This window comes from Solanum lycopersicum, chromosome 9 (genome assembly GCF_036512215.1).
Source record: "Solanum lycopersicum chromosome 9, SLM_r2.1".
Lineage (NCBI taxonomy): Eukaryota > Viridiplantae > Streptophyta > Magnoliopsida > Solanales > Solanaceae > Solanum > Solanum lycopersicum.
In genome coordinates this window covers 2790371-2802604 of record NC_090808.1, presented here as the reverse complement: position 1 = coordinate 2802604, position 12234 = coordinate 2790371, and the positions used below count along the sequence as shown (strand labels likewise).

General features: G+C 30.4%; 3 protein-coding genes across 3 annotated transcripts; 1 reads left to right on the top strand and 2 right to left on the bottom strand.

Annotated features, from left to right (window-relative positions):
• Window positions 1–40: 40 nt before the first annotated feature.
• Window positions 41–2143, bottom strand: LOC101264665 (cytochrome P450 76A2-like). The gene is made up of 2 exons (XM_004246853.5): window positions 1045–2143; window positions 41–841 (listed from the first exon to the last, which is right to left on the bottom strand). The coding sequence occupies exons 1-2, from the start codon at window positions 1954–1956 to the stop codon at window positions 230–232; spliced, it is 1524 nt and encodes a 507-aa protein (XP_004246901.1). The 5' UTR covers window positions 1957–2143; the 3' UTR covers window positions 41–229.
• A 2423-nt stretch (window positions 2144–4566) lies between these two features.
• LOC101246853 (cytochrome P450 76A1-like) lies at window positions 4567–7200 on the top strand. The gene is given in 3 exon segments (XM_004246526.5): window positions 4567–4762; window positions 4765–5552; window positions 6407–7200. Coding segments are annotated over 3 exon segments (1536 nt in total). The 5' UTR covers window positions 4567–4620; the 3' UTR covers window positions 7013–7200.
• Window positions 7201–7638: 438 nt separating this feature from the next.
• On the bottom strand, window positions 7639–11245 carry LOC101247153 (iridoid oxidase-like). The gene is made up of 3 exons (XM_004246527.5): window positions 10501–11245; window positions 9266–9870; window positions 7639–8663 (listed from the first exon to the last, which is right to left on the bottom strand). The coding sequence occupies exons 1-3, from the start codon at window positions 10799–10801 to the stop codon at window positions 8025–8027; spliced, it is 1545 nt and encodes a 514-aa protein (XP_004246575.1). The 5' UTR covers window positions 10802–11245; the 3' UTR covers window positions 7639–8024.
• Window positions 11246–12234: the final 989 nt, after the last annotated feature.

Genomic DNA, 12234 nt, shown 5'->3' with positions numbered 1-12234 from the left:
CGATAGGCTTCTAATCTGACAAACTTTTGAGAATCCTACATTGAAACATGAGAAGAAAGTGAAGAACTTTATAAAGCATAACATAAGTTCAATGTTACACCATTATTTGAATTCGATTTTAGCATAGCTCAAAAGGCAAATCCGTGAAGTCTACTAGGCCGCCTAAGTGTACTAAATTTGGTCATTACATACAGAGATAAAAAAACAGAAGTAATATGGCGATTTTTACTTAACCAGATGTTTTTGTTGGTACTGCTGTCAAAGGATTGAATTTCCTCACTGTCATTCCCATCCTCTCCTTCATGTCCATTGATACAGGAGTGACATTACTAGGAAGCTCCCAATCGAATTCATGAAGCAACGAGCCTAAAACAAAGTGTAACATTCGATTACCTAAAGGAAGGCCTACACACATCCTTCTACCAGCACCAAATGGTAAGAACTCGTAACACTGTCCTTTGAAGTCAGTCTTCGAGTTAAGGAACCTCTCAGGCTTGAAATCCAAAGGGTCGTCCCAGTATTCAGGATCTCTTCCAATTGCCCATACGTTCACAAACACTTGAGTGTCTTCTGGTATGTCATACCCCATGAAGTTAGTATCGTGCATCGCTCTTCTTGGCACTAAGAATGGAAGAGGAGGATGTAATCTTAACACTTCTTTAACCACAGCTTGCATATAGGGCAGATTGTCAATCTCACTTTCTTCAAACTTCTTCTTTTGAACTACAATTCGAGATATCTCTGCTTTTACTCTTCCCATTGCTTCAGGATGGCGTAGGAGCTCTGTCAACGTCCATTCTACACTGCTGCTAGTCGTCTCTGACCCCGCTAAAAACATCTCCTGCATTTTATATCTAATCAAGACTAATCGCAAGCAAACTATGTACATTAGCATTCTTGATTTTCCATATCAACAATAGTTTCAATTTGTCTGTTTTAATTTCCTTTTTAGTCTGTTTGAAAAAAGAATCTTTCTTTTCACATGACAAGTCAAAAACCAGACAAGCAAATTGAAAGAGACGGAATGTGCATTGTAAGACTTACCAATATGAATATAGTGATCTGATGTTCTGATAGCTTACTTGGTTCATCTTTTCCACTACCCTCAAATTCAAGCAACACATCTAAAAAATCTTTCTTTTTCACTTCACCATGTTCGCGCTCCTTCATTCGTTCCTTAACAAACGTAGAGGCAATGCCAAGAGCTATTCCTATTTCGCGATGCATCTTCTTCTTCAAGCCTTGTAAATCAAACCTCCTAAGACATGGAAAAATGTCTGAGATATTCGGAATGCTTGACAAAACCATGATCCTCATCATAGCATTGAAGAACTCGGAAGCTTTCTTTGATCCTGGATGGACTAAATCACGCGAAAACATCAAGTTCCCTAGCATATTAAACGTTGAGAGGAACACAAATCGCGTTACCTCAATCCCACTTCCCTTGACTTCCTTTGAACTCACTTCATTCTCAATCCAATGAATCATATCATCAACACATTTCCTCCTTATATCCATTGTTTCATTGATCCTTTTGTGCACGAACATTTCAACGGTGCATATCCTTCTTAGCACGCGCCAATACGTCCCATACCGGGCTATAGCTAATGACCCTAGGTTGTAGTCATGAACCAACATGGTGTCCATGATTTTACGCTCCGCGAAGACAAAATCGTGGTTCTTGAAAAACTCAGTAGCTGTTTTGGCTGATAAAATTGACATGGTTTTGACAGAGCCAATTTTGAACCATACAATAGGTCCATATTTTTGTTTATACTGTGCTATTGTTTGATATGGTAATGCTCCTAGATCAAACATGTTGCCAAAAATTGGGATTCCAGGTGGTCCTGGTGGTAACTTGTAACAAGAAGAATTTCTTTTGGAAAATACTATGATTAGAGTTGTTGATACTATGATGATTATAGACCAAACAACATAGTTCCAATCCCAATCCATTTTTTTTTCCTCAAAATTTTGAAGTGTTTTTTTGATGTTGTTGCTTCAAGATGCCATTTATTTATAGTAACTATACCCTCTATGTTGCTTGGATTATCGCAAAATGTTGGTGCCCTCGTGTCAGATCTTGTAAAGATGTATTACTTTTCGAGTATCTGTTAGCATATATGAAGAGTCTGAGCAATATAGATAACCTGTGAGACTAATTTCCCATATATAAGTATAAAAACTACAAATGTATGATTAGGATATATCAAAGAATTAATATCACTACAATACGAGTCCATGTTGTTTGGATTGTTCAAAAATATGATCGTATTTGCGTTGGATTGTATAAAAAAATATGCTATTTTTGAAGGATTAGATATGTATATGTCGACATATTTGAAGAGTTTGAGCAAAATTAATTACGAATGACATTAATATTTCCTATATAAGTAAAACTATAATATATAAATAAGATATATGACGTAAAAATCTCTCGTTTCACTCTCGCTTTTTACCGCGTCATTAAGGTTTAGACTGTGATATAAATATTAGTTACTTCGAACAATATAACATATTTAAGATGATAAGTTTTAATTTTTTTTTAAATTTTTTAAAATTTTGTATTAAATCAAAATACCTTAAGTAAATATAAATTAAAATAGAAAACGTAGAATGTACTGAACGTGCTGCCATTTGCCCACTTCGAGATATTCGATATAGGATTTTCATTATTAAAAAAAAAACAAAAGCGTATAATATTATTATATGCCCATGTTAGCTGAGATTGGCTCACATTACAAAGTTTATTATAAGTTAATTTTAAGATTTTCTCTACTAATTAGCATGACACTTCGTATTTTCAAATGATTATTTTATTAAGCTTTAACTCATATGTTATGTGTTGAGTCGTAAAATTTTTATAGATGGATAAATATTTATTCGTAACGAGCATTTATAATTAAGAAAGGTCAATACATGTTCATTTGCTTGTGTGCGTCCTATAAAACTAACCCGTAGTTAAATCTATTCTTTAATTTTAACTCATTTATAATGTTGTTATATAAAATTGAACAAGTAAATACATGTATCTTACGTGATATAATATATATATATAGAACACACAATTGATATTTATACATAAGTCAAATATATTTATTTATTCAATTTGTATGAATTTAACATTCAAAATTAAAAATTATACATAAATATCAATTGGCACAAAATCATTAATAGATGAGAAAATCTAAATGACGTCTATAGAAAGGAATATCCAAAAGAATTTTGAATTTTGGCGAAAAAAAAAATTTAAAAAAGGTGCCAACTCATTATTATTCTATAAATAAAGCAATATTATTAAATATATTATCCTAATTTGCTACCCAATCGAATTATCGATAAGATTGTTCACTTGATCACCTTTTTATTATGGTAGCCTCCCTCTCAAATACGTCGTTATCAATCATCTAATATTAATAGTTAATTTGAATTTTAAAGTGAGATTTTCTTTAAAAAATTTAAAATATAAAAAAAATAAAAATTACTTACATATATAATATAATTTTTTAACGAAAAAGATATCAAAGATACATATTTATTTTTCTAGAGACCTTTGCCTTCCCTCAATTTTTTCATAATTATAATAATAAGAAAAATAAGATTATTTTCCAACTAAAATATGAATATGATTATCACGAAGTTATTATTTTCACGGACTAATTCTATATATATCTGTATCGTTAATTAAAATTTTAAATCTTGAGATTAAATTACTTAATTTGATACAAATATGGGTAAACATATATTTATTTTCTGTAGTTGTTTTATATCATTTCAAATGAATTAATTTAATAATAAAATTTTCAATCTATTGCTTAATTGATAACTTTTTATAATACAGTTAGTAATAAGATAAGAAATAAAGAAACATAAAATATTAAATGGACGGTGGGTGATGTATATTTTAGTGATGTAATATTACTGTTTTTGTTTTTGTTACCTAGTCATGGCCAAATTATTTGATTTTTTATTCATAAGTTGACAAACTAAAAATAAAAAAAAATAAAAATGTTCATTTTTCTAAATTGACATGTATTGTAATAATCAAATATATACCAATTAATTATGTATTCTTTCAACTTTGGAAATATCTCATAGGACTATAGTTTGTGTTTTTTTAATTGCAAAATATAAATTATTAACCATGTGGAAGAATAAGATTGTATTTAACTTTTTACTTTAATTAAAAAAAAGTTAACGTGGATCTTATAAGATTATAATAGTAATTCAAATAATTAAAGATAATGTAAATTACACTGACCATATGATTTCTTTAAAAAAAAGAACTTGCAATTTACATTTAATTACAAATTACATGACTTTCATTGTGTTTGATGTTTTTTTTTCGCAAAAAGTCGTGAAGCTAAAATTTCACTAATAAAATTTAAAATAAAAAAAAATAAACACATAAAAAAAATTCACTAAATTCAACATTTACTATATTACATACACATACACGTAACACTAACTTTGCCGTCAACGCATATAACTCAAATTCAATATTTTTATAAATACAATATAATAACTAGCATGTTTTCATATGCTTATTTAAGGTACCACACTACCATTGTTAAATACAAAAATCAATCAATCTTCTTCCTCAAATTCTTGAGAGAAAAAATGGATTGGGAATTTAATTTTTACATACTTTGTTCTACTATAATCTTTTTATTAGCTTTTATCTTCTTGATTTACCAAAAAAATTCATCTTTTTCCAAGTATAATTTACCTCCAGGACCAAATGGATTACCAATTTTTGGTAACTATTTGATCTTGCTGGATCAGAACCATACAAAAAAATTGCAAGTTTAAAAGACAAATATGGCCCTATTTTATGGCTAAAAATTGGTCCCTCAATGAACATAATGGTAATTCAAACATCATATTCATCAAGTGAATTATTCAAGTATCATGATGTTACATTTTCAGATAGGAACATAGTTGATGTTAATTTAGCACATAATTTCTATAAAGGGTCAATGGCTTTAGCTCCCTATGGTAATTATTGGCGATTTTCGAGACGAATTTGTACTGTGGAAATGTTTGTACACAAAAGGATAAACGAGACAACACTCATTAGGCAAAAATCGATGAATAGAATGCTTGGATGGATAGAGAAAAAAGCGAGCTCAGGAGGAGGGGTAATCGAGGGGATTGAAGTGACACGTTATGTGTTCCTAGCATCGTTTAATATGCTAGGTAACATGATTTTGTCTAAAGACTTAGTGACGGATCCAGAATCTGAAAAAGGGTCAATGTTTTTTAACGCGATGATGGGGATCATGGAATGGTCCGGCGTTCCGAATATTTCGGATATTTTTCCATGTCTAAAAATGTTTGATCTACAAGGTTTAAGGAAAAAAATGAAACGTGATATGGGAAAAGCTATAGAAATTATTAAGAATTTTATTGAAGAACGTATAGAAGAAAGAAAAAAAGGTGAAGAAAATAAATCAATTAAAGATTTATTGGATGTTTTGCTTGATTTTGAAGGAAGTGGAAAAGGTGAACCAGCTAAATTATCAGAACATGAAATCACAATTATTATATTGGTAAGTTTTTTGTACTCTTCTCGTCTCAAATTATCTATTGTGATTTCAAATTGTTTTTTCTTAGAGAGAAACCGTTTTACCCTTTCAATTGTTTTATGATGGGATGTATAGTTAATTTCGAGATTTTGTCTAGGTTCTAAATTTTATTCTCTTTGTTCTATTTTATGTGATATGATTTGGCGTGCAAAGGTGAGATATTGACTAATTTTTAGTGTAAAACTTAAACGTACAATTTTTATTTTTTTTTTTAAAAAAATATACATATAAAAATTAAGTACTTTATAGTATAGTATTACCTCTGTTCCATTTTATATGTCACCTTTCGAATTTCAAGAGTCAAACAAGTCTATCTTTGACCGTAAAGTTTTCATAGATCTTTTAAACATGTTGAATTATCAATTACTGTGACTTATAGTACTTTTTACGTAGTTTACATATATATAACTTTCATTTCAAAAAAATTGAAGATTCCATGTACAAATATCTGATCAAACTTAAACTGTTTGACTCAAAACATAAAAGGTATCATATAAATTGGCACAGAGAGAGTAATGAATAATTCAAAATATTTAAAGATAGTAAAAAAATATACATGGTTAAATTTTTTTTTATTTCTCTAAATAATAAGTGTCACGTAATATGAAACAAAAGGTGTAGTACTTTATCTCGAAAGAATTTGACTTACATGTATGCGAGTCTAAAGATTTTCTTTTATCTGTTGTAACATGTAACTTACCTGATTTTTAATATTACAAATCTCTTTTTTCTTATAGAGAAAGTTGTGATATAATAGTATGAAAATTCTTTAGAGAGACGATGTATATAAGTTAAACTCGTCTTCGAAAATTTCGTAGGAAATGTTTCTAGCTGGAACAGAAACAACTAGTAGCAGTGTGGAGTGGGCATTGACTGAGTTATTGCGCCATCCACGAGCTATGACCAAAGTGAAATTAGAAATTTCACAAGTAATTGGTCCTAATAAAAAGTTCAAAGAGCGTCACATAGACAGTCTACCATATATGCAAGCGATTCTCAAGGAATCGTTATGTTTACATCCTCCACTCCCTTTCTTAATTCCAAGAAAAGCAATTCAAGACACAAAGTTCATGGGCCATGATGTACCAAAAGGGACTCAAGTGCTTGTGAACGTCTGGGCAATTGGAAGAGATCCTGAATGTTGGAACGACCCTTTCGAGTTCAAGCCCGAGAGGTTTCTTGAATCAAAAGTAGATGTTAAGGGGCAAAATCACGAGTTGATTCCATTTGGTGCTGGGAGAAGGATGTGTGCTGGCCTTCCTCTAGGTCATCGTATGATGCATTTCGCGTTTGGATCGTTGCTTCATGAATTCGATTGGGAGCTTCCTAATAATGTTTCTCCTAAGTCCATTAACATGGAGGAAAGTATGGGAATTACAGCAAGGAAAAAACAACCTTTGAAAGTGATACCTAAAAGAGTTTGATGTTAGTTGTGTATTTATAATTTTTCTCATGAATTAGTATTGGTTTGGTTGAAAGTCTTGTGTAAATTTATTATAGGTTGAATGATTTAATGAGGTGAGAACATATGTTAATCAATCATATGATTAAGTGTTAAAAGTCTATGTAAAAACACGTCTTATGAATTTATTGACTTGATATAAACACCAAATGTGAATAATACAACATAGAACATTACGATACGTACGCCTATTTGTATTTGTTTTGTAAATATTTTGAGTTAAAGTTATTAAATTCAGATAAACATTACGATACGTACGCCTACATCTATGTTTGATGAAGTCCTACATGTGGAAGGAAAATAATTTTCGAACACATTACTATGAAAATTACATTTATATAACTTATATTTAGGGACAAAATTTAAATAGTTGCCAAAAAAAGAGAGGCTATCTTGTGCAAATAATCCAATACCATAGCTATTTCTCATATTGTGACTGAAATATTTCATTTTTACTTAAATAAAAGTTCTCAAATATTTCTAATGGGGTAATGTTTCTCAAATATTTGAAATATCTTCATAAAACTTCTTGTATGAACTCATATGTCTCTAGTATGTATATAATAATTGTATAATGACATCTCAAAATAAAATAAAAAACACCACATACATTGAATCATGCTCAAAGGTGTACAATTACAATTTGGGGGAAAAGGTAGAAGTATCTGCCTAAACTATGACCAAAATCTCTATAGAAACACATCTTGACTAAATCAAGATCCTATTAGCCCTCTGAATTCATTTTTTTTTGAAAATTTTGTACACCTTTTTGGCTTATATGATATCTAAATATATCCCACGCGCCTCAACTGCTTGGAGTCACGGGGTGTGCCACATAAGCTAAAAGGTGTACAAAAGTACTAAAAAAATAAATTCAGGGGAATAATAGAACCTTAATTTAGTTAATTCGATCATAATCTAAGGGGTACTTGAGTCTTCTCCCTTACAATTTGAGCTATAACTTCTACTTATTCTTATTTTTTTGTCCTTTGGGGGATATTTTTTATGTACAAACATGGTATAGCCTTTAATGGAATTGCTTTCTTCAAAGTCATCCCCATTCTTTCATTCATGTCCAAATCTTGTGGTTTCACTCCATTAGCTAAGACCCAATCAAACTTGTGTAGAATTGACCCTAAAGTAAGTGGTAACATACGAGAAGCAAGGGGAACGGCAGGGCACATTCTTCGACCAGAACCAAATGGTATGAACTCAAAATGATGACCTTTATAATCTACCATGTTAGGTTCCAAGAATCTCTCTGGCTTGAATTTCAAAGGATCTTTCCACGTCTTTGGATCCCTACCAATCGCCCAAACGTTAACAAGAATTTGTGTTTCTTTTGGGATGTGATAACCTAACATGTTACAAGAGTCCATGGCCATGTGTGGGACTAAGAATGGAAGTGGAGGGTGTAACCTTAGGGTTTCTTTGATCACCGCGTTTAAGTAAGAAAGTTTGTCCAAGTCTTCTTCTTCTAGCTTTTTCGAGGGGTTGATGACTCTTCTTAACTCATCTTGAACTTTTTGGAGAGTAGTAGGGTTGTGGAGTAGCTCAGCCATTGCCCATTCTAATGTACTTGTAGTTGTATCTGTCCCTGCTGTGAACATCTCCTAATAAAAAAAGACAAAATCAAACACTTTAATCTTGTGATATATATATATATATAGGCTATAGTATGCTTTTATTTATTTAATTATATCTTCAACCAAAATCGCGTTTTTAAAAACAAAACGTATACCACTAATTAAGAGAAACTTAAAACCTCTTAATGAAACTTCAAAGTATAAATCCCCTAAATGTATTGATGGTAAATTTTTGTTTAAAATAAGCACTTTTGATATCCATTTGGAGAGTTTTTTTCATTACTTAGTGTATATCATGTTTAAATACAAACTTATTGCCAAATAGTTGGGCTGAGTTTGATATATTCTTTTTCCCCAACCCAAATAAATAGGACCATCACACAAAGTGTACCCCAACAAAATAATATTGTTAATTTGCTTTATTATTTGGTGGTTATTGAACACCAAAATCATATCCAACAAGATAATTTAAATTTTGAAATCATTAGGTAATAATAAATAATCATTATTATTGGACTCATTTAACTACCAACAAATGATGTTAGTAACTTGATAATAGAACATGTTATAGTACGGTATATATAAGTTAAATTTTAAAATATACGAGCATAATATAGAGTATTACTTACAAAAAGTATGGTATTAATCGTTTGAGATGAAAACCTAGAAGGCCCCTCAACACCATCACCACGATATCGAAGAAGTACATCTAAATAATCCTTTTTTCTCTCATCACTATTTTCGATATCTTCCATTCTTTCTCTAAGGTATTCACCCGCGATGGCAAATGCCCTTCTAACATGAAATTGCGTCTTCCTCCTTATACCTTGTGGATCCAGACATCTCAAAATAGTAAAGTAGTCCGCGATATTAGGTTTTCCTGCATACTCCATAACTTTTCCTGCATGGTAGAAGAACTTTGCACCTCGATCTGATGTTGGATCAACTAGGTCTTTTGAAATCATAAGGTTTCCAATTAGGTTAAATGACATTAAGAAGAAAAACCTTCCAACATCAATGGAAGTTGTGCTTGAATTAGCCGCGTCTTCCATGAATTCAAGCATTTGATCTATGCATTTTGTACGTACACCTCTCATGGCATCAAGACGACTTGTAATGAAGAACTCTGTGGTGCATAATCGTCTTAACATACGCCATTGTGGACCATATTGATTAGTGATGAGTGAACCCTCATTTCCTATATCGCCTTTCATGGATTCGTATATCTTTCTACCTGACAGCACCAGAGGTGTGGTCTAGCGGTTAATTAAGTTTACTGATATAGTTTTTTATTAGCTAATGAAGTATATAGGAAAATATAATGGAAAGAAGAGTAGAGTTTAAATTTAACCATATATGTTACTACCTCCGTCTCATTTTCTATGTCATATTTCGGATTTCAAGAGTAAAACAAGTCTATTTTTTGACCTTAAACATTTTGAATTATCAATTATTGTGACTCATAGTACTTTTTACGTAATTTACAAATATATAAATTTCATTCCAAAAAAATTGAAGATTCCATGCTCAAATGTTGTTTGACTCTCAAAACATAAAAAATGTCATATAAATTGGGACAGAGAAAGTAATTAAAACCCTGAAAAGTCGAAGTAAATACGAGTTGATATATAACACCATTATTAAAACACTTTTGTTCCTTAAATTATTTCATAACTTGATTTTAGTACACATAAATTTGCTCGATGAAAATCATGGGATATATAAGAAAAACATCCACATTTATAGTTGTGCAGATAGTTATGAAAATCACGAGAGATCAGAGTTTAGATTTCACTATATATATATATATATATATATATATATATAAAATATTTTATATAATCGAGGTACGTGAAAGATGTACCTGCGAGGACGATATCATGATTCTTGAACATTTCACGAGCCACTTCATTAGATGAAATAACTATTGTGGTCATTGAACCTAGCCATAGGGTCATCATAGGACCATGTTTGTTAGCCAATTTTGCAAATGATACATGTGGTGCAAAACCTGATTGAAAAATGTTGGCTAATAGTTGCCACCACCGTGGTCCTGGTGGCAACCGCCCATACTCCTCGAGTCGTCGTTGTCGTCGCTCCGTCAATATAGCCCATGCAGCCCATGCAAGTAAAAGTAGGAGCAAACCTAAAATCTCATATTCCATTTTTACCTTTTTTTTTATATTTGATTTATAATCTGCATATATCAAAAGAAATAACAAAGTAATTAGCAACTTAAGCTAGCGTTTGACCATAAATTTAGTTGAAATTTAAAAGAAAGAAAGGAGTTTTTCAAGCTTGAAGTCGTATTTGCACATGCATAATATTTATTACTTGATATTTATCTTTTGTGAGGTAAAAAAGTTATTTCTGATAAATTTTCGGCTCAGAATATTTTTTGAAACAAATTTACAAGAAAAAATGACAGCAAAAATATCGAGGATGGCATACTTTATCAACAAATAATATTTTCATTTTTTTGAAGAAAAAAATATTTCTGATAGTAAAAAATAAAGAAGAGTAATTGTGAAGAAATTAAAAAGAATTTAGAGATCATGAAAAATAAATCTGAGGAAAAAGATTGAAGGAATCAACCTGAGTGAATGTACAAATTTTGTGTTTAACCAATGAGAGTATTTATAGAGAAATAGTACTATACTATAGTGCTGTTTTTTCCCCTTTTTTGGAGGATTTTTTTATATAGGGAAAAGGACAAAAGATATCTTTGAACTATCGTAAATGATACGCAGATATACTTCGTTATATTTTAGGGATATTGTTGTTTCTATCGTCAAAAAACAAGAGTATATATATTCTTTATACTAACGGACATACACGTGTCATCGGATCGGTGGATAAGATTGTGTCATGTGTCTCTATTTAATATTCCGTTAGAGTGAATGACATATATGCTCTAATTTTTAAAAAGCAGAGACACAAATATCCCTAAAATATAACGAATTGGTATCTGCAAACCATTTAAAATAGTTCTAAGATATATTTATTCTTTTTCCCTTTTATATATACATAATTAACAATATTAATTATTTTGACGAGGAAGAGGGTCAAATCACAATAATAAAAAAATTGTCCCTTGTGATGAAGAGAAGCATTTAAAAAAAAAAACAAATAATTATAATCAAAATAATAACTATGAGTGTGAACGAGACATATCATGTATTTTTTGAATAATATTTTTTAATTATTTCATTTTGTCAAGTTCAATATTATCTTAGATTAATCAATAAGATATATTTATATTCTTGATGAAATGATAAAAAATTGTAATTTGTAACAATTGATTTTATTGATCGACTAAGCAAGAGGTATTAAATGATTAATTTAAGTCGTCAATTTAGATTACATATATTTTTTTTAGAATCCTAAAATAACTCGCAGTTGTTATAATTTCTATCATAGCCTCTCTGTTTTTTGAATGAGCACTTTGTGTGCACTGAATAAAACCCAAAAAGTTAACAAGTTATAAGCCATTATAATAATTTATTTTTTTAATATGGTAAAAATAAAATTTGCTTATATTTTATAATACATGACAAAGAAGTTTACGAGTATACCCAAATATCATTGTTGTATTAAA